This window comes from Porites lutea, chromosome 5, assembly GCF_958299795.1.
Source record: "Porites lutea chromosome 5, jaPorLute2.1, whole genome shotgun sequence".
Classification (NCBI taxonomy): Eukaryota; Metazoa; Cnidaria; class Anthozoa; order Scleractinia; family Poritidae; genus Porites; species Porites lutea.
The window spans coordinates 23361694-23384683 of record NC_133205.1 but is presented as its reverse complement, the minus strand read 5'-3'; the positions used below and the strand labels follow the sequence as shown (position 1 = coordinate 23384683).

Genomic DNA, 22990 nt, shown 5'->3' with positions numbered 1-22990 from the left:
CATTACCTTGCCGTAAGGATCAGTTTGCTGTTTTATATTTTCTACAAGTTATTATTTATTACAATCGGTAGAGTGATCAAACCAAAAAAAATTGTAGGCGCGGACCTACAGGTCTATGGCTAAATGCCCCTGACTAAATGGGTAATGAATCTTTCAACTTTCGTGTTACATCTGCTGGTTCTGATTACATGTGCAGAACATGCTTGTATTTTTTTATTGGCTTTAAAGTATTTTATTTTAATTTCGCAAATTTATTTCGTTTGACCGTGGTCAATTTGGAATACACAACCTTATGCTAATAATACAGTTATTATTATCTCTGATTTGAACTTTCTTTTTTGCATTTATTTCTTTTATTTACCTTAAATTTACAGTTACTGTTATGTATATGAAGTTAATCGTTCTTATTTCTTCAATAATCAAATAATGATTACATATTTCTACGGTTCATTGCCATAAATTGTGTGTAACACTTTGAACATAGCCGGGTTTACAAGAGAAGCTTTGAGTATAGCTATAGCTTTGATTACATATTTCCACGATATAACACTTTGAACATAATCATGTTTTCAAAAGTACACGTATAGTTCCATCTCTAAGGTTGAGTTTGGAAAATTCTTTCACGCAGGCAGAAAATTGTTGGAGAATAATGGTTTACAAGGTTTTTCCACACTCTCCACCCCTTATCTTCCAAAACAAATGATAGGGATGATGATGATGATGATGATGATGATGGTAATGATGATGACGATAATGATGATGATGGTGACGATGACGATGACGATGTTACGGTAATCGGGAGCTTCCTTGTGCGAGCGAGCGGTCAGGGTGGGCTAATATATATGCCTAATAAATTGAAGATTTATAAATCGTCGTCTAAACACCACGCCTTTGTTACTAAAAACCCTGCGTACATGGATAATCATTAAAAACAATCTGCTTTTAGCTGTCGGTGTTCGGCATCAAAATTATCAGCGAGGAAACCGTAATAGTAAGAACAAAAACAACGAAAAAGAAATTGTCAATTATGTTCACGACAATGTGCCATTCCAGTTTTCTTCTGTCTTCAGATAACGACTTATCGATGAACTTGGTCACTTTATCCATGCCCGCGACTTTTATTTCTTTCTCGACCATTTTCACGTTCTTAATTTCGGTCTGCGAAACACCGGTCATAGCAATTTTATCTTCTTCTGGTGCGACTTGGTTTTCTTTCAAATAACATGCGTTGAGTTTAATTTCTCTGTTGTATTCCTGTTGTTTTCTTTTGAGTCTCTTCACCGAGCTCCTGCTCAAAACAGGTCCCATCAAGTCAAACAGGATATACCGGCACCAACCGGTTAGCTCCATTTTAGGGTGATGGTGTTCAAGGTTGAGACAGAGACACGTGCACAGGAGACCCAAGGAAATCACCACCATGACCACAGAGAAGTAAGTGCTGATAAGTGGGGTGCCTTCGGATGTGGAGGGTATGGCTTCCACCACTACAATCATAAATACAGTCATTCCCAATAGAATAGTGATCATCAGCGAGATTCTTTCGCCCGTTTCCGGCGGAAACAGAAACGCTGTTGCTGTGAGAAGTGCCAAAACAATACAAGGAACAACCAAGTTGTTTATGTAAAACAAGGTTCGTCGTTGGATTTTGATTTCGAACGTGAGATCAGGGTAAGGTTCTGGGCAACAACTATAGTAAAGAACGTTTCTCTTCCCCTCAGCCGACAGTAGGTTCCATTCTCCATTCCGAGTGAACGAGCTTAGATCTGCCCTTGGAGCATCTCCATAGAAAACGATGTCAAGTTTTAACCCGTCAAATGTCCACGAGCCGAACTGGAGTTTGCAAGTTTGTGTATCCCAAGGAAAATATCGGACATTGATTTTGCAGGAGCTTTGGATGAGATTAGGAGAGAACCACGTGGCTGTTCCATCACTGCTGACGATAACTTTGGTGTCGAATAGGTACTGTTCACCGTGATCTCCTTCTTCGTTGACGCTGTGGGAAATAATAATATATAGATTTAGCCGATCCTAATAGTGGAGCACCCGTTACAAACTAACCGCGAACTCGAAACAATAATCTTCTAACCAATGCAAAGAAGTTACAAATCAACTCTTATGAGTTTTCGCTTTGAAAGAAAAAAATGCCAATATAAGCATACAATATTAATAGTAAAAATACCTCGTATTCTACTAAAATAATTGCTTCTTTGAATCCGGATGACCAGCTTCTGCATTCGACTTCCAAAAAATGCTCTTTTGGACACGGAATGAGCAGCCCTCAGCCTTACCTAACCTTACCTTGCATGTCTGCAGCGCGTATTCGACAATATACAATAGACATGTGCGTTTCCTAACCTGTTATAAAGAATAATGTCTGGCTTCCAAACCAAATTAGGACTGATGTTGATGGACTTAAGTCCATTGTACTTTGCAGGATCCCAAGACAACCACGGATCGTGCCATTGCTGCAATGATTAACAATAAAAAGTTAAGAGTTATAACTGAGCCACGGTGCGCCAACTGGTTGGATGGTATAAGGCGCCTTTATGCGACCCTCGCACCAACCCCTTAAATGGAATACTAGTCCGTGACAACGCCTTGCCCCAGATGTAAAGGAAGGGTACGAAAATATAGTTTGTTGAAGAGGAATCGTAGAATCCCGTTACTAAGTTCGCCTGGCAAAAGTGTCCACCTCTAAAATTGCCTCTCACGCAGATGGCCATTTAATGAGGCCTTTTTTATTACTAAAGGTAGAGTGATCTATCTATGACAAGGTTTGACCCATAACTTTTTCGGGTTTATGACCATGGCTAGATAATCTTTGGAAAACTCTTGGTTATTATTCAGCAATAATATTTGAAAATTCGATTTGACTGGAATAAATAGATTATTGCAAAACTGATTTCAATGAATCCCACTTAAATTCAAGAAAATCGCATGCCGACAAATATTTTGCAGTATTTTTGAGGTAAATTTCTGAGATCGGCTTTTATCGATACATATCCCAAATCAGTTCCAGAGAAACGACGAAAGCTATGTAATTTACGATTTAATTGTCTGTTAGCTTCCAAGTTTACTTGACCAACCTGTCTTATCCACACGTTACTTGTTAAAACTTGATTTTTCTCATCCTAAGAAAGATAAAAGAGGGTATTTACATTGGGAATACTTTCTCTGATCATTCATTTTTCTCCTTTGTGTTTTGTGATTTATTTATATTTAAACGACGGTACATTTACGGCAGTTAAATGGGATACAGAGTTCTGAACTAGTTACTTAAAAGGGGTATTGTTTGTCAACAGAACTACGAAAGGGATACCTTCTATGTTAAAAATGGCATGTAAAAGGGGAGGGATTGGACCTCGGGGGCGGAGACTCGCCGTATAAAAACTTCTTGAGTGCCCCCTCCCCTACGGTGTTCGACAACCCGACCATTATAGAGGTCAATAGTATTTTTCGTGTACATATACATATTTATAAAATAAATAAGATAGTACGCGCGTATGGTTTATTGTGCCGGTAAACTCATAGAAAACTTTAAGTTATTTTGTAAAAGCAATAGACCACACTTTTCTATGGGTTTACCGGCGTGATAAACCACTTGGGATGTTGAGAGAACACTCGAAAAGCTTGTAAATCAGTCACCTTTGGCTCGCGATGTACAAGCTTTTCTCGTGTTCTCCCAACATCCCAAGTGGGTTATCACGCCGGTAAACCCATAGAAAGTGTGGTCTATATTTTAGAGAAGGCGGGAACGTCTTTGAGTAGGGGTGCTAATTCTTTACAGTTAATTTACACTTTGCCTTTGAACAGCAAATGCATCAACAAGAGATGTTTTTATTTCATTGCAGTAAAAATGCCTCCTAGGGCTTCACTAAATTAGATTCATTTGATCGACCTACAAAACAGGAAAGTCACGCAGATAACACACAGTAAAGCTTGTAAGAATAATAACCAGGAAACGACATTTAATTTAAAAAAAAAAACGGAAAGTATGACTAAATTGATCATAAATTAGGGCTGGCACCCACCGGCGAAACAAATTGATTACGGCCATTCTATTCAGTTATTTTTTCTGTTATTTTTGTGTACGTAAATGACAGCACTCTTTCGATTATTTTTGATAAAATATGTTTTAGTCCAAAAAAGGGACCTTCTTCTTGCCTCCGCTGAATATATTTTTGCAACTAGTTAAGGCAAAAGTGTTTTCATTAAGGCAACACCTGAAGCTACATACAGGTGAAACAGAAAGGTTTTTAATTTAAGGATTCGAATGAATAAGTTAAGAGTCTGGAACAAGCCTAAAGTTCAAAATGCGTAACTCTCATAGCGAGGCTTTCCAAAACAGGTGAAAATCTAGGAAACACGGCCGCCAAAGTGTAATTTAATGATTGATGGGTGTGGTCAAATAGCTCAGGCATTTTGCTTTATTTTTCTGAGTTTTAATTGCGCATGAAGTAGGAACATGGGCAAGAATGTATACAGAGATTGGTTAGTAACCTGGATAGATTTTGCTAAGATAATGAGATTCTTTGCGTTAAAATGCTTCGCTTCCGATTAAGATTGTTTTTAAAAAACGTCGCCAAAAAGTCTACAGTTTTTACGTTTCTCAAAACAACCAATAAACCACCCACAACGCCAAAATAAAGGTTTGCCATGATGGAGACACCCAATACATAGTTTCTATTGAAAGGATTCTTTTGGTAACTTCCAACGTATTTGGTAAATCTACAACATATTGGTAAAGTATCAAGCTAACTAGCAGCGGGGTTACTTTTGCCAATTTCTCTTCTCAGATCGCAGTCAAAGTCATTTAAGCAAATATAGAAGGAAGGAAGGTGGCGGTAGAGAGGGGGGGGGGGGGGGGGTGGTGGGGAAGAAAAAGAAGCATCCGAATAGTACATTGAGTTTTAAAATTTTTCTAGGTATGCCTCAACAACGCTGACTTCTTAATTTGAGGCAGTCGAATAGTGGAACGTGAAAAACAAAAATTATAAATTATAAAGCAAGATCACTGCCACTGAAACACATGTTTAGGTGACTGAATATATTTTTATCATTTTTAAACATAATCGTCTCGCCGCTGGTACTCTTTTTTACTACCAAAGTTACAAATAACTATAAACAAGAGAGGATCCTCTCTTGCTATAAATAAGGAAAACACCATGATACTAGCAAACAAGCAAACTTTGGAAAAGGATAGCCTGGTTGCCTAAATACTCATGACAACTTCCTGACTTCTAGCTGTTGATTGTAAACCGGGATTTGAGTGAGGTTGAACGAAGAAGCAGACACTTACCAAACTGTGAAGGTTACTGTATGCTATTCCAAACTTCACCAAAACAGGTTCCGACAGGTTCAAGACTGGTCTTCCTTCAGAGTCGTAATTTTTAAACAAAGCCTTGATGAGAGTTTGCTCGATCTTTGTTTGATTTGTCTGAGCGTGAGAGCCTTCGAGGGAAAATTAACAACAATTAAAATTTCAGTCAGGATTCAGTTCAGTAACAGCAATTGTTCAAGCCAAAATAAGGAGGTCGAAATAAAGAACCTCCATTTTATTTTTCAAGCTACTAGACTGAAAAAGTTAAAATATGAAAATTTTGTCCACGTGCAGATGCATACAATTCGTCTGGACTGATACAATATAGTAGTTCCTTTGGAGTTTGCAGTCCAAGTGTAAGATGTGACGAAGAGGCTGGAGGAAACGAACCACAGTTCCTCAAATGTTCGCCCCCCACGACCGTACTTCCAATTTAAGAAGCAATAGCAATCCCTTCAGGACCGTCAAGTGCATCACGAGCAACCCAAAGAGTGAACAGAATAAGGAAATCCTCTGTAGTTGACTTTCCAAATCAAATCTCCTGGCCGGTACGTTCATGTTGTACTATCCCTATTTGACAAATGACCTTGGATTTTCGTTGAATTTTGGGGTTTACCTCGGTGAAAGAACCTTTTTCTTTGTTTTCCACTTTTTTTTCTAGTTTCTATTGTGTTGACTTCTTTATTTTGTTTGTTTTACGTCACTTGTGAGTTAAACAATTTTTTGCCCTGAGGATGAGCTGAAGTTTGCGGATTGTCAGAGCAACTTTTAAGTTTATAATACTAGAAAAAAATGCGTTTCATCAATCTCGAACTGAGAGAAAGGATAACAGAGCAGCGCCTGAAATGAGTGCCTGCCACAATTCAGGAGCAAACAAGAATTGAAGTGTAGTAAAATTAGCCTGCACAACAGGCACTTTGTAAGCCAAAAGAGGCGAACGCGGCATTTTGCGCGAAACGAGCGGAAGGCGCGAGACAAGGGGAGAATAAAAAAATCGTGCTCGTCTCGAGCTTCGCGCAAAATGTCGCGTTCGCCTCACTTGGCTCGCAAAGCGCCTGTTATGCAGGCTAATGAGTGCCTGCCACAATTCGGGAGCAAACAAGAATTGAAGTGCAGTTAAATGGCAACTAAATCCTAACACATGAACAGAATCATGAACATTTATATGTTAAATGATGTTTATGCGTTGTCCTAATTCCAATTCGACCAGGAATCAGGTAGACGAAGAACCACTATGTGGATGTGCTACCTCCAAATCGTTATTTAATTATTTGTTTTATTTTATGTATTTTTTTATACAGGGATACAGTGTGGGAACCCTCCTTATTCTCGTACGTTGCATGAAACATAGTGCAGTCTATAAGCTTGAAAATAGACGCTGCGACAGACTTATATTTATACTAATACTCTGGAACAGGAAAACTAAACATTGCTGACACGGGCCTGTATTAAACGTCGGACATCACATAAGCGGAACCTAACTATTGTTCTTGTTCATCAGTGTTTAGGTTCGTCATATGTGATAGTTTTACGCGGTTCTCATTCACCGTTGCGCTTGCGGTCAAACGCACGGATAACTTCTTGTGCGACTGACTTGCGTTTTAAAGCGCGTATTCAACAACAGTACCCATCGACCGTCTCCTCCAAAATACATTAAAACACTTTTTAGACTATCCAGAGTACTTTTAGATCTTTAGAAATGCATTCCAAGCGGCGCTATAAAATTTCTGTCTGGTTGGTCATCCTAGGGGAACTTAAGTCTTTTCGATGTTACAAGGGCTTCAGTATTAGTTTCCCGAAAATTTAAAATGCAAATTATCGTTTTACGAAAGTGAGAATTTTTCTGATTCCTCTCTCCATCACATTTTTTAATTCGAAAATTTTAGGTTTCCTTTTTTTGTATGAAAAATAGTTAAACCTGAGTAAGGAAACGTGAAAAACTAAACTTCATAAAATCGTAAGGAAAAGTATTAGATAAGCTTCGAAAATTAAACATGAATGGAAAGGTCTTCCAGAAATTTTAAGCATTTTTCAAGCAATAGAAAATTCTAGGCCATATTTGCTCCTCCGAACGGATATTTTACAGAAAACAGTCGTTGGGTGCTCCTGATTCAAGGTGAAAACGATCAGTGATAAAGATAACCGATATCGCGCACGGAAAAATACAGTAATGACTGCCCGTCAAGAAATTAACTAATTTCTATATCGGCCCTTTCAACCATGGCCAAACATTCAATCTCTTTTATTGCTTTTAAATTTATTCGAAGTTTCGGTAAATTACTTTGACCCGGCAGGACCCTAGTAAACTCACTTCGTTGTCTGTACTCTGGGCCAGAATGCTCACGATTTCTCACGAATCTTATTCTCAATGTGCGTTAACGCTAGACAGATGTTTTAATCTTACACAACAGAACCCTTATCCAGGATTAAAACAGTAAACCTTTAATACGCTTACTATATCCTAAATTCCCAAAACAGTTTTTTAAAGGTTGATTTAATTCTAGGAAGGAGATGGATAAAAAAAAGCGAGCTACAATTAATTTTTTATAAAAATTTTTGTTTCCTAGCAACCCTCTAGTAACGTCAAAACAACTTGCCAAAAGGCTCGTTTGAATTGCATCTTCAAAGCTGTACCGCTGTGTGAAGGAAATAAAATCTGTCGTGTTTTAATTAAAGGAGAAATGATCATCAGAAGCAGTCTAAACCATCACATGTTCGCTGGTTTCTCTATCAGATAACTCGCAAAACGGTCGGGTTTAAGCGATATTGATCCTGTCTCCGAGTAAAAATGCTGGTGGAAGATCATTTCAATGGCCAATATAACACAAGGCAGCCATGCGAGACAGTAGTTTTACCTACACTGAATTATTCGCAAAATATACATTGAATGTAATAGTCTTGAGAGAACAGTTTAAAAGAAGGCATATAAAAAGCAAATTTGTCCATGGGGGTATGGTCCTCCAAGTGACAGGCTGTTCGCGAGGATTTACTACCCTTCCTACAGCTGTTAGCAGAAGAATTCTTGCGGAGAATAGTAGTCTTGATACAAAGCTAACCTGTAGAGTTTTATTAAATGAGTTGTTCATATACTTGGATCTTGATGTTTGCCGTCTTCTTTTGAATATATAATACCCTCAGAAAAAAGAGAAAGTTTTTTTGTATTGAATTTATGTTGGGTAGGGTTTTGAACTGTTAAACGAGCCATTACGTAACTAAATTTTAACACCTCTTTAGCACCTCAAGACAATGATACAGCGGAATTGAGACAACGGAGACTACATATAAAGTAACAAATGGCGAAGCTTTTACATTATCAGTAAAACGGTGTCCAAACCTTTCAAGACATTGCGGAAAATGGTGACAGGTTGTTTAAGCAAGTAAAGAGGAAAAAATTGCTACCAGTCTTAACACCTGGCACATTCAAGTCTTGAACTTTAATTCCTTGCAAAATTGTCTTCCTTAATTCTTGCGTTGCTTTCTATTCGCGATTATGTGTCTAAAGCTGAAAAATTTAAGTGCTTTCATCAATACTGAGCGTTACGGTATATTCGCACTCACAAATATAGGTACATGTACAATATATTTTTCTGCGTATGAATATTTCTCGAAACATTTCAATACTGGAAATGGCCTACAAGATGTTGGCAAACAGGTTTCCCTATAACAACATAAGTACTCATAATGTACATATAGTATGTAAACCAAAGGATCACACGGGCCTTAGTACTCTAACTAAGTCTACTCATGTGATTTTATCAAATTACTTACTTTCAAATCTCAAAGAAGCTAACACCACCACCAGCAAGATGAACATCAGACAAGGACGGCTCGCGCTAGATATGTCGGGTTTCATCTTTTCATAGTGTCCCGCCGACTTCTTGCTGCAAAGACTGCTCCAGCTGTTTACGGATCTGTGGATGAAAGCAGCAGATTATAAGTTGTAATCTTAGGCTCCAGGCGGCAATAGGTACACCAAAAACCTCAAAAAATAAACCAAACACTTGCCTCTAAATTCTATTTGTGCTCGTCGCAAACGCTAGGGGCAAAGACAGTGAAAAGAAGCTTTCTGTAATCAACTTGTAAAAGGATCAGGCACAAACAGATTAGCATAAGATATGATCTTCGTGATAAACAGCTCCAATATGAAGTCCTCAATAAATATACTTCCTCGTTAAGAGAAATTTTGTAGCGACGTTTTTAGAGTCCCTCTTTCACACTGTTGCTCTTAGGTAGCAAGAGAGATCCTTTGTAAACCACCTATGTCGTGGTTTAAATAAACTTGTGTTCTTTTTGACGCGATTATCTTGGTTCCTTTACGAAATGTAAATTACTAGAGCGTAAACTTCTTCAAATAACTACGCATTAGCATTTTGAAAAGACTGGTGAGATTAAATAATTTAATTTGAATTAATCATCCCCAATCATCAGTCTTTGTGCTTGCCACGCATCACTGAGGCAACAGTTAGATAAAATAAATCATATTTGTAGAATGCGGGAGAAAACCGCCAACCATCTGAACCATTTTCAAGATATATACCTGGAAGTATAAAAGTTTACTAACAGAAGGGATTTTTTTTACATTTGCCCGACCGCTAGGGAACTAATTGCAGAGATGTCTATTGTTTGACTTCCCTTACATTTACGTAAGCAATTTCAATTTTAAGATAACTGTGCGTAATGCAAGGTTGATTACGAAGTGTTTTTTAATTACTACTGCCAATAAGAAAGATCTATTTTATCGCCGACAAATTGCATGTTGTTCGAATTGATAAATAAATATGAAATATGCGAAAAAAAGAAATCGCGAAGTTTGGCTGAGGATGATCACCAACCGATGATGAACAAGGGCACTTTTGTGAAATTTTATCAAAACTTTGTTTCTAAACCAAAATTCAACAAAAAACACCCCCTTATTTAGGTTGGTCAATGAAATGTCAACAAACCTAAGTCTTAATTAATTACTTCGCCAACAAAGCATTAGGTTAACAATAACTTTACAGTTGTCGAGAATTTTGCCCACCCCATTTGACGCAAGACAAAAAACGAAGCAATAGTTTTGATTTGCGCACTGCTAAACAATTAATCATCTCCTCGAATCTCTCAATAGCTTGACTGTCAAGTGACAAATTTTGGGACCCAACTCCATACAGACAGAGTGTCCAAAAAAGCAGAGAAGAAACATTCGATACTCAAATTGAGTGTCGGATTCGTTATCTGTTTGTGTATTATCATTAAACTCGAACCTCCCGTAAGCAGCCACCCAAAAACTTGGTGGTTGATTACGGAAGGTGGTCGTTTACAAGAATAGAACCACAGGAGGTTTCGTCTGTGAGGTCCGGACACATCTACTTTATGGAAGATAATTTTTTGCATGCAATTGCTTAGTTACGATATGTGTTGTTCCATGTTGTCACTAAAAGTTCTTATATTGTAAGTAGCATAGTACACACAGCGAAAATAGAGATCAGACCGTGAGTCAAGAGGTTAAAAAAAATGAAAAATTTTTATTCCATCAACCCGAAACGTTGTCGCGGTCGCTTATATACACGAGGTGGTCGTTTCAGAACGTTTCCATTTTCTGACACGAGGTGCTCGCTAACGAGAGCTTCCAACTACAGGGCTTTGACTGGGAAAAATGTGGTGTTTTGGATGGTTGTGGCTTATGGTAGGTGGTCGCTTACGGGAGGTGGTCGCACACGGAGCCATAGATCTAAAAAAAAAATTTGGTTTCCAAAACTACTGAACGGGCTACGGAGCGGTAGACTGAGAGTTAGGCCCTGCTATTGCTCTTGCCAGCGAACTAGTTTCTTTTCATTCTGACTTGTTTACCCATTGCATACTCGAAATCAGTATTGAGAATTAATTTTACGGTTAATTCGAATGTTATAAGTAGGGTTTGAATAGGAAGGAAGCCGGCGAAAATGTGTCACAGAACGAAAGTAAAGTAAGAGATTTATTGCGATTCCCAGGTCAAAGCAAGTTGGAAGTGCGACAATGCCTATTTGTTTGTTTGTGGCTGATCCAGACCTTCAGATAAGGGGGGGGGGGGGGGGGGGGGGCGCGGTCATCCAGACCCTGAGATAAGGTGGGAAGAGCAGCCTCCAAAAAATTTTTTTGGGCCCTTCGGGCTTCAGTTTGGTCTAAAAATAAGGGGGGGAGGGCCCCCCGGGCCCCTCCCCTGGATCCGCCACTGGATAAGCTTGCACAGTTTTGCTAAGTCTTCTTGGCCCACCAACTCCAAGCTCAAAACTTCGCCATTTTTTTTGTTAACCGCATGCAAGTCAACGTACCTCTACCACTACAAAAACAAAAGCTATAATTAAGAGTTTTTAAGACGCAGGACAACCGAATTGGGATCGCACTGGGCCACGCAATAGACAATTTTTTGTGTCTTATATGTTCGGTCAAACACAGGGCACCCTAAACATACCCAGTACACATACAGAAAATGCAGCGTACTGTAGGAGTTGTGTTCTCAATGGACGTGAGAAACTCGCGGCATGTGCGACAGATTGGCTTTGGGCAAGTGCAGGCTGATTTTCACTAGCGGCGGAGACGGAGTCGTATTCAGAAGCGTGGTGCATTGCAATCTAGTTGAAAGAGCGTTATAATTACGCTTACGACTCCGTCGCTTACGTGGTTCGTCGAAGTCGCAAGCCCAAGCGGAAGATCTCTACCAATCACAAAGCGTGGGAACGATTATTGCGATTGGTCTATCTTTCTGCTTCCGACTCCAACAGTCTGGTTTTCACTAGATCATAAGCGACGGGGTCATAAGCAGATACGGAAGAAAATGGAAACGTTCTTCTTCCGACTCCAATTCTGTTGTGCTTATGACTCAGCTAGCGCTCTTTCGACCCCGCTTACAAGTCCGATTCAGTCGCCTGCGAAAACCAGCCCTAAAAGTTCGTCTTTATATCAACTAAAGACATCCAAGGTGTAATGCAAAAGCAGACTTTAAGTTTCTACGAGGTTTATTTACAGGCACAATTTAATTTTCTTGCTACAAATTTTCAGCCCAGCCTACACAAGTCACTAACGAGCTTAGGTTCGTGATTAGAAAGAAAAGACACCTCCTTTGTTAATCGAGAATTGACATCTGAAATGAAGACAAGATTAAAAAATTAATCAAATCTGCTTTGAGTGGAACTCCCACATTCGTAAGTGTGGAGGTGGAACGGGAAAACGGTGGCCTCAGGCAAAGACCCCCAAGCATAGAACACTGTGACCAACTTTAAATGACAGGAAGGCGATTAGAACGGTCTTCAATGAAGTTCTCAAACTGATCTAGCAATTACTACAGCCTTGCACCTCCATGGTTTTCTGTTGGCTAATAAATCAGTGCTTCGTTTCATTGTAATCGCTTGCGACTGTTGTGGATTGATGAAACCAACAAAGTGACTTTGGTTTACGACATGATAGACAGCGGCTCATTTCGGACTAAAACTGATATACAATTTGCTACAGTAGATAGTGTACGGTCCTCTATTTTGCAGTATCTTCATTTTCTCATGAACGCACGAACTTTCACAAGAGCCAAAGCGTAGGGGGGCGATGAGGATTGGGGAGGGGGGAGGAGCTGGTAAGCGAGAAGAGATAGAATCCTGACTATCTAATCTCTTCTTTTGCAACATAAGGCCTGAGTTATCATGATTACTGCTATTAATTGGATAGTACCTTGAGATAGCAGGCCTCTCTTTCTGTAAAACTGAAGACAGGATGCAAGTTCTTCTTGAGAATAACGAGGCACCTGAACATCATTGAAATCCCCAACTGTTGATAAACCGCCCTGATGAAATTTAGATCAGTGATTAGCAGTGTAGCCATGGCGCTGTTTTGACATTTCTATTTTGCCTACAAATTTTTTAGTGCCTGATGGGTACCATATAATTCAGAAACAATAAATTCCGTGATGTTTTGGAAGCAGGCTTTGTGCAGCATCAGAAAAGTAAAAATGAAACCTTCCCCGTCCAGAGAGGGAACATGTTCTTCTAAGTTGAATCTGTGTTCGAAATTCCGTGAAAAGACCATTCCAATGCAGAAATCTCTTGAGCAGTACTGTTGCATGGTTTAATTTGCTTGTTTGTTTGCTAAAAAACCTCTGAATCGTGTTCTTCAGCTTCGACTATTGTAATTGTAGGGATTATCTTGGGTGCCTCGCCGCTTGTGGACGAGAAGATCTCTGGCATCCCGGGTATGTAAGAAGACGAAAGGTAAAATCTCTCATGCAAAAGCGTAAGGGCCTGTTTACACGGAGGTCGGGAACCCCAGCCCTCATCAACCTAGAGTCCCTCAACTCCATGTAAACAGGCCCTAACTCCGCGTCCAAAATTATCTGAAATTTTTAAAACTTGTTCTCCATTTTGTGTGACCCACCAAAACACATCGCAAAGATGTCAAATCGTTCAAATCAAGCCGTAGCTTGGCTTGTTACTTAAAAACATGAAACTAAACAAGGCGAGAAAGAGGTGCAAGATTTTCAAGCAAGTGCATAGGGTAGCAACTCCAATGCAAAGTATTTAACAAAGTTCTTTGGCATCAGATGAAAATCGCTTTATTAGAAATATAGAATGAATTGATAGGATTTTGTGTGTCACCTCCTCAAGAAGATCTGCAATCTCGCAAGACTTTGTGTAGGTTCTTTCCATTCCTGTGCGCGATAACGCAAACACCATTGCTCCCCGTTTCTGCAAGGGATTAAATATTGAAATGAAAGAAACGAAGACTCAAAAGAACGTGATGCGTATTAGACTGACAGCTGAAACTCAGGCTGATACCAGAGTTGCATGAGACTTACTAGTATCTCAAAAACAAACAAGCATTTTGTCTGGGCTGAACGACTGACTTGTTTCGTAGGAAAAAGATTAAGCTCAGCCACTTTTAAAAAAAAATGCGTTTGGGTTACTTACCAAACCTTCAGAAGGATCCAACAGTTCTGTAAAGTGATGCACTAAACTAAGCCTCTTGGGTTTTATCTGAAATCAATCAATCGATCAAACAATCAATTAATCAATGAAAACACAAAGAACTTTACTTTTTTAAAACAATGTTTGGAGCAATTTAGGTTTCTGGGAAACTGCCCACCTACCCCTCCCCTAAGCCAACATTTTGCCCTAAGCGAGAAGTAAGTGTTAATGTTAACTTAGGGAAGGGGTAGGTGGGTAGTTTCCCCGAAACCTAAATTGATCCAAATGTTTTGCGTTAACTTTTTGCTTCGCTGTCAAACGCAGAGGCCTTAAGCAAACACGAGACCACCACCAGAAACATGAAAATAACTGTAGCGTGTTCTTGTTTCCGCAAAGCTTGAATTTCTCTTTGTTTTACACCATTACTTTGCAGAAAATAACAGAGAAACACAACATACCCGAGTTTGGTAGCAATCAGAGTTCTGTCACGCTTCATTGTTATGCTTACGAGTTAGCTGATTGATTTTTGCATTGTATAAAATTTGATTGCTTCATTGTATTAAGAAAATGACAGAATTTGTGGTCACAACTCCTAGGCTTTTGATTTACGGTGGACAAGACGAAAACAAATAGTTCTAACCTTACAGAATATAAATATTGCGAAAAAATAGCAAGGCGGGTAGAAGCGGGTGTCAGCTCGAGAAGAGAAGGAGGTTCGAATTAATTGAAAAAAAAAATGATTAGATAATAAAAACTGCTAAGTGAAGGCATACATATTTTTGCTTAGCATCCATGAAGGAAGTTTTCAGGAAAAATCCATTAAACTCGTTGACAGCAAAAAGCACTTGTAAACTGTAAAAACAAATAAATAAATAAATAAACAAACAGATTTCACATAAAATCAACAAGACAGGAAAACAAAAGAGGGTTTTAAAGGCCCCGGGGAACAGCGTTTCAATGTAAAAAATTGCTCGGCACATTTCCCAAGGTGAAAGTAGGTAGATATATGGCAAGATTTGAGTTTTGTTTCACACAAGTTTAAAATTTCGATTCGGACTCGGATCGAACAATCTCTCTTCAGTAACGTGTTCGGGAGGTAACAATGCTACCCAATAGCATCACACACCAAGAGAATGGCCGCGATTACAGCCAAAGAATCCGACGAAAATCAAACTGAAGGGCTGTTCGGTTGAGTTTGATTCGATTTCCCACCCTACCTAAGTAGAAAAGAGCGTGGAGATAATGTGGTCCAAGTTCCACAGTACCTGGTATTATTTTTTATTTCCTTGAGTAAGACTCCAACAGCATCTGTCGCGTAATTACCTCTCTGAAGACCCTACATGGAATAGAGGTAAAGAGCCGATTCAGATTTGGACAACGTTTCAACAATGTTTGTAAAAAAGAGCGGTAGACCAGATCAGATTTAGTGCTTTGGACTCCGCACCAAGACGTCCAAGTTCAGGCCATGCCGGGTCATTGTGTTGTGTTCTTAGGGGAAGGGAAACTTGTCTAAAAAAAAAATTCCTGAAAGCGGTGGCACCGAAAAAAAACTGAATTCATGCAGAGGTAATAGTACATCTTAATGCAATTAAAAATCAGGCAATCGTCTATAATCAAGATATAGCAATAATTAAAACCAAAATCAATGACTCAAGACAATATGAACAATGGCCGATTTTAAATATCCAGGTTCTTGGATTGATGATTCTGTCAAATACAGTAAATGGACCTAAGTCTACTATCAGCAATTATTTTCGCAACGATTACCGAAGAGCAGTTTCCAGTTCAATAGCTGAGATCCTCGAGTGATTGCAACGACTATAACAATTGTGACATGGAAATCAGGTTGTACTTGAACCGTACAAAGACCAAACTAAAGCCACTTTATGGCGTCAAATTAGTTTGAACGTTGTACTTCTAGTAACTGATCCCGCGCTATCGTAATTAAGGGGGAGGGGGGATAACAAGCATATGTTCTTTACCAGATCTATTACTCTTGCTAATGGATCTCCAGCTTCAGTTGAGTCTCGCTTTCCAAAGTGGTATTTCTGGCTTGTCTTCAGCTAAAAAAATAATCATAGTTCCGTAACTCACAAAGTCATCCAAATATAGACACAGTAACAGCCGGTTTCGCTATTTGTCGAGTTCGTCGCTTACTGTTCGCTACATATTACTTAAGATTGTTTCGTTGTATACGTACTGTTACTCAGTTTTAATTCACCTCTGAGAAAATCTTGCTATTGATCGTCCGACATATTTGAAGCCAGGTAGAAGCTTGTTGTAGTTGGTCAAATCTTCCCGCATGAAACGTTGATATCTGCAACTCGGATTTTCCATGTACCCAGCTAAATACTGCAATCAAATCACAACAAAAAAGCGACAAAACATTTCCTGTTTACAAATATAGAAGTGGCAATGCTTCAAACAAATGGTGGTCTCTTTGGGAGAGTGGGACTGAGGAGGGACTTCTAAATGGGTGCGAAACAGGATTAATAGGGGGACGTTATGCAACAATGGGATCAACATTTCGCCCTAAGTGAGAAGTAAGTGATAATGTTGGCTTAGGGGAGGGGTAGGTGGGCAGTTTCCAGAAACCTGAATTGATCCCAACAATGCTTAGTATTTTGCAATCAAAAAAGGGAAAGGAAATGAAAAAGATAAAGGGGGTGGGAGAAGGGAATGCAAAGTACAGGAAGCGGGAGGTTTGGCCTCCCCTGTCTCCTGCCTAAGGGTATCACATTGTTAGCTAAAACATACCACTGGGTACAGGAAGAATAAACCAGCCAGCAGCATAACAACAGTGAATACAATGTATGGGAGGCAGGAAGTTGGACTCCCTGTTCCCTACTGGCAGTTGGAGGGGCATCACATTATTACTGTAGCTAAAACTTACCACTGGGTAAAGGAAGAATAAACCAGCCAGCAGAATAACAATAATGATGGAGGCAGGAAGTTGAACTCCCTGTTCCCCACCGGGGGGTGGAGGGGCATCACATTATTACTGTAGCTTAAACTCACCACTGGGTACAGGAAGAATAAACCAGCCAGCAGAATAACAATAGTGAATAACGTGAGCAAGGGATGAAGATTTACCACATCCATCCATGCCATCTGTTATCAATTCATGTTAAGAATTTTATGAAAACCAAACCAACCACAGAACACTTGCTTATCCTAGATTTTTCCTATTATGTTAGCCAAACTCACACAAACTGGTAAATTGAAAGTGCAGTGCATGATACATGTATATAGATTAAACAATTAAAGGTTGCTTTGGGCATTGGCAATAATTGTACATGTACATTGGGCATTTGGGCATAAGGAAGTCACTGCAATGATTTGGTTGAGTGACCACAAAACATAGCTTCCTGGAGTGCAATTCCCAATACCCAAAACAACCTTTACATGCAGTGCATCAGCTGTATATATATATTTAGTAAAATCCAACTAGTGGTCTATTATCAATGCTGCATTCTGATTGGTTGAGCTACTACTAGGCTATATGTTATAGCCCACTAGTGGTGAAAAGCACCAGCCTTAAAAACCAAAACAATGGCGGCTGAATCGCGATGTGCTAGCTAAAGTTGTTTTGTCTTAATATTTTTGACCAACTAGTTGGATTTTACTTAAACAATAATTATTATTCCTCTTGCCCTCATGGCCTCTGGGTCAATAGCCCATTCGGCCTTCGGCCTCATAGGCTATTGACTCAGAGCCCAATCGGGCTCAAGGAATAATTGTTTAATATATATATACTTGGGATAAAAAGTCAGCCACACCCAACCCCTGTTGATTGCCTAGTCACCAGCGATGTAAATGCAACAGCAAATTGGAGAAGAGAAGGAAAGAAGCATTTTCATCAAAACACAGTTGATTCAAGGAACAAATTTTTAAGTATTCTTCACCATGACTCAAATATTTTTGTTGAAATTTGGGTCACTGAATTTGAATTGATGATTAATTGATGATGATGATGATGATGAACACGGGTGAAAAGTTGCATTTTGATTAAGAGGTGAAATGAACAAATGGTTCTGATGCCTACATTAAGACTAAAGTCACCACTTATCTTAACAACCATGAAATATTGGGTTCACTGAGTCTGGCATTCTCATTACAGTCAACTCTTGGGCATCTTGCTATTACAGACTCTTCAATAATACTGACAACAATAAAGCCACCAGCAAAAATTAATTACAAGCTTGACAGAAATAAACTCTTGCTATTTTGGACATTCACTTTTAGGCATAGTACATATAACTTGTGGTTCCAAGCTGAGGGGTGTTTGCAATAACAAGAGTTGCCTGTAAAATGGGATAAGTGAATCAAGAGAGACAAAAGTGGGAAAACAAGCTAGACTTTTAAAAGAACAGTAGAGTGTTGCAGGCTTATTCTTAGGTAAAAATTGAGTTAAACTAAGAAGTTGAGTGGCAAAGCTGTGACAACAAGGTGCATACTGCAAGAATGAAAGGGAAGCATATTTGATGGTGTAGATGAAGGTTGGAATAAAGGATACAAAAAATAAATTTAGGTGGTGGATGTGTGTCTTGTGAAATTGCTTTCAGGTGATGTAGAACCTCCAGGGCAGGCTTTCGTATCATTAAACTTGTGCTTCCCATCATGTCACACTGATACAGGGAGAGAAAGAAATAATGTTTACTGGGTTTGCATTAAGTTAAATCCTCACTGAATACAGCCTCTCTAGTTAACAGTTATCCTTTTTAGATTACATGCCACTTGGCTTGTGTTACTACATGACATGTATGCTTAACATTGTGGACAACGTCTTCCACGCTATTTCATTGCTCTCTGCATATCTCACCCGCTCCATAAGAATTTGGTATCTTAACCCTTTCAGCTCCAATAGATCTACATAGATATTCTCCAGACTGTTCTCTATATATTTCCTTAACAAATTAGTTGAGAGAGGTTGTTAAAAGATCAAAGCATTTCCACTTGGTGATCAGTTTATTAATTCTCAAGACCTTTTCCACAGATGCCAACCTCCTGAGGTCTAAAAACTGGAGACTCTATCTCTTGCACTATCCCTCCCGAATGTCAACAAATCCCCACCTCAGACCCCCCTAACCACCCAACCCCAGAAATTAATCCAGCCCTTAAAATTATGACAGTCATGGGAATGGCTTAGGACATTATACAAAGCCTTACATGAATACAGTCAGTGACTAATACATGCAAAAACGTCCCAGAAACCATACTATTTTGGAAAAAAGGGGCTAAATTTCAAACTAAAGCAGAGAAATACTCAAAAGTTAAAGTCAATTTTATGTGGGAGATCAGTGCTGTATCCGGGAGAGTTGGCATATATGCTTTTCTGTTGATTACATATTGATAAAATTTAGGAGAAAATTGATGTTGGTCACTCTTGGGAGCTAAAGGGTTAACCCACCATGAATGTGTTATTTTATTCTTTATGCTCTAATGGTGAGCGATGGTACCAGGTACTCTTAGTCACTGCTTATGGAGTTGTCATGGTTGCCATTCACTTCTAAACACTGTACCTGTGACTTAAACTTCTTAGTCAGGAAAGGAGAAAGAACTTTCTTTGAAATTTCCTTAGGGACGGTGTAGAATTGACCAACATTGGACACTGTGTGAAGGGCCTGGTAAAAACAAAAACAACAGCAACGACGAAACATAATTACATCATAGTTGATATTGTATAAAGTCACACTGTAAACAGGTATTTGTAACTTAGCCTAAGTCAAAGCAATAATTTAAACTTATAGTAATGTCAAATTCCATAATACACTCACTGGGTCAAGTTCTCCGAGATCAACCTCTGGTCCAGCATTTGTGTGAACATCTGTTAAGTTTTGCTCATCATCTGTTTTATCAGCAGACCTGGAATTGCTAACACATCTGAAGAACTCTTTCTATGGTGAAGGAAAAGATAGTGAAGTGCACATGTAACTGTTTTACTGATTTAGAATGTAAAAAAAAAAAGTGTCAGCTTTCTGATCATGTCTTAAGGATGAGTGAAAGTGCAAAAATATACACTCCCCTGTTAACACTTTCAAAGCACACAGTCCTGTTATCTGTGGATACCTCTCAAAGACAACTTAAGAAGTATAAAAGATAAAGCAGTCTTATATTGTCGATTACCAGGAACCAATTTTAGGGAAACATTTCTTTCAGAACACTGGCCATAATCACTTTTTTGAAGGGACTATATAGTGTATGTTTGGTGGGAAACAAGTTAAGGCTACACAGTTCTTGGAAGAGGCAAACACATACTTTTTTTCATTATTAGCCTGCAAAGATAATAGGATTTCAACAAGTTAAGTTTTTTTGGTGGGACCACTCCACAGGGAACCTTTGAAATAGTCCTAATACTAGCTAGAAAACCCTCTAACCTAGCTGGTATCTTTATTAAAAAGTAATTCTTACCATCACGGGTTTTTGTTTTGTAGGAAACCAATACATGTATCCATTTTCAATCATATGAGTAACTGCAAAAGGTATATTATTATAAATTATACATAAAATGATGCCTTTTTTGACTGTTTATAAATTAATTTTCATTTTGAGACAAGAAATTGAAAATTATACTCAATACAAAATGAAATTAAGCACCATAAAAAAGAAACATTACTTATAAATGATAATACATGGGACTTTTGTTTACAGATGTTTGGAAATAAAATGGGTTAGGAGATGTTGAAAGGATATGGGAGTGTAGTATTATATTGCAACATCCCATTACGGATGGCTTGCACAAATGATTGCTCTTCACCCCCGCACACCTCAAATACCCTTGTTCCAAAAGCACCTACACTGTAAAAGGTGATAGGACTTTAAAAACCTTGAATTCCAATTCCAGCAAAGCAGTTGTCACACTACATGCATGTACATGTCACACTACATGTCACACTACATGCATGTAGTTACAAGATGACTTGCCTGCACCTTGACCATGTTTGGCCATCTGACACATGTAGTAACATTTCAATGGTAGATTTTCAAATATTTTATCATACATCCTGTAAAGACTTTTTGACAAACAAAGCAAATTTTGGTGGTCTCTACAAATTAATGTAAGACTTTGTATCAATTAATGTCCTAAGCCACATCCATGTGGGGGACCGTGTCTTAGGGGACATTGCATTTTTTATCCGCACCTCCTCCCCCCTCAATGAAAGGCATGATTCCAACAGGCCCTTATCTCTTAAATTATGATTGCTACAGATCCCTTATCTCACCACACAGTATGGAGGGCAGGGTTCCCTCAGGTCTTGATTTAGATCTCTGATTCCCACAGGCCGTGTAGTAAAAATGTTCCAATGACCCTTAGGTCAAATGCTAATTCCAAAACCCTTTAATGTAGTAAAAATGTGAGATTCCAACAGGGTCCTTCTAGACATTATTAAACTATGCCTTCCATAGTGGGGGGGACATGCAGATAAAAAATGGCATGTTCTGACGGGGAGGTAAGAAGGGGTACATGGTTAATGTTAGGAGAGGGAGCCCAGATTTTAGATCTCCAGAGGTTAGCATCTCTGTTTTCTATCATCACCCTTACTACAGTTCTACAAGGGTGACAGGACCTCAAATCCGCCAACCACTCTCCTTAATCTCCACCCTCCATTACGGAACGGCGCCTGTAGATCCGTGTCGCCCGCAAAATCGCGGGTCCCATGACTATTTGCGCGCTCACAAAGGGAGCCGACGCATGTCGCGTTCTTTGATTCAAGACTCAAGCGTTAGGATATTGTTTCCACGATACAAAGGTAATTTAACTTAAGAAAATCTATAGATCGAAGCTTTCGCGCTACTCTCTGTTTTATAAGGAAATGCAAACGCTCAACTTGATAAATATTTTGACTTCATAACATATTTTAACGATTTAGCCCAGCAGAATGTATAGAATTCCAGCAAAACAATTCAGGAAGCCGAACGGTTTTGAACTACGCTAGACGTTATTTTTATCAGTATGCAAATCACCTACCCAATCACTTACTTTCCATTTAATTGAAATATCCTGACTTTTTTTACCACTTTTCGATTTGATTCGTTTCATTTTATATTATTTTGTGCAAGCTGAGCTCTTTCATGCGAATTTACGCTTTCAAAAGGAAAAAAACTTCGAGGACACGTTGTGTTTACAACCACGGCAATTTGTATCTATTTCGCTTCACTTACGCTTACATGCAAATTACTGTTCATCCACCGGATTTCTCTGGAGACAAAAATATCGATTTTGAATTCCCAAATGCTTGCCTTTTGGGGCACCCCTTTCATTTTGGCTATCAAGATTTTGAAAGCTAAGCTTCAGACTTTTCATTCCAACATTTTAATGGGGGAAAGCTAGGAGAAATGCTCCAACTGATTTTAAGTCACGCAACACGCTTTAAGACCGCATAACTTGATCTTTCTGTTATCTTTTGTTCTTCTATTGTCTCCAAAACAATAACGATGTTTTACCAATTTCCACCTACAAATAATAGGACACATTTGATTGACAGAAAAATTTGCATTTACTAGCGACGCGTATCTACAGGCGCGATTCCGTAATGAAATAGATTAGCAGCCCAGGTCTCATCACGGGCTACAAAATGTCAGGAAGATGATCAATAGCCAATGATTGTTTAAACTTCCTATACATCAGTGAATTGCATCAATAAACCTCAATCATTGACTTATTTTATAAAAGACACGTAGAAATCACCTGAAAAGACCGCACTTCTTGATCTCAGAACATTCACGACGGCCGCCATTTTGAAGAACTAGACGCATGTGTTAT

General features: G+C 38.9%; 2 protein-coding genes across 2 annotated transcripts; both read right to left on the bottom strand.

Moving 5' to 3' along the window:
- Positions 1–247: 247 nt before the first annotated feature.
- On the bottom strand, positions 248–10457 carry LOC140937650 (neuronal acetylcholine receptor subunit alpha-7-like). The gene is made up of 5 exons (XM_073387206.1): positions 9089–10457; positions 5300–5451; positions 3087–3131; positions 2356–2465; positions 248–1993 (listed from the first exon to the last, which is right to left on the bottom strand). The coding sequence occupies exons 1-5, from the start codon at positions 9171–9173 to the stop codon at positions 943–945; spliced, it is 1443 nt and encodes a 480-aa protein (XP_073243307.1). The 5' UTR covers positions 9174–10457; the 3' UTR covers positions 248–942.
- A 1819-nt stretch (positions 10458–12276) lies between these two features.
- Positions 12277–22970, bottom strand: LOC140937501 (small ribosomal subunit protein mS29-like). Its single transcript, XM_073387060.1, has 14 exons — positions 22916–22970; positions 20638–20699; positions 20004–20123; positions 19749–19850; positions 18743–18854; positions 17245–17337; positions 16448–16578; positions 16209–16289; positions 15492–15562; positions 15000–15078; positions 14230–14295; positions 13918–14007; positions 12998–13109; positions 12277–12419 (listed from the first exon to the last, which is right to left on the bottom strand). The coding sequence occupies exons 1-14, from the start codon at positions 22962–22964 to the stop codon at positions 12334–12336; spliced, it is 1254 nt and encodes a 417-aa protein (XP_073243161.1). The 5' UTR covers positions 22965–22970; the 3' UTR covers positions 12277–12333.
- Positions 22971–22990: the final 20 nt, after the last annotated feature.

Bases quoted from the DNA above. Each gene is read 5' to 3' on its own strand.
- LOC140937650 (XM_073387206.1), bottom strand. From the start codon at position 9,173: ATGAAACCCGACATATCTAGCGCGAGCCGTCCTTGTCTGATGTTCATC. The intron at 3,132-5,299 runs GTAAGTGTCTGC...TATCTTTCTTAG, and splicing joins ACAGTAACCTTCACAGTTTG to GATGAGAAAAATCAAGTTTT. The intron at 2,466-3,086 runs GTTGGTCAAGTA...TAATCATTGCAG, and splicing joins GTAACGTGTGGATAAGACAG to CAATGGCACGATCCGTGGTT.
- LOC140937501 (XM_073387060.1), bottom strand. From the start codon at position 22,964: ATGGCGGCCGTCGTGAATGTTCTGAGATCAAGAAGTGCGGTCTTTTCA. The intron at 20,700-22,915 runs GTGATTTCTACG...TACCTTTTGCAG, and splicing joins AAGAAGTGCGGTCTTTTCAG to TTACTCATATGATTGAAAAT. The intron at 15,563-16,208 runs GTAAAGAACATA...TATTCCATGTAG, and splicing joins TAGCAAGAGTAATAGATCTG to GGTCTTCAGAGAGGTAATTA.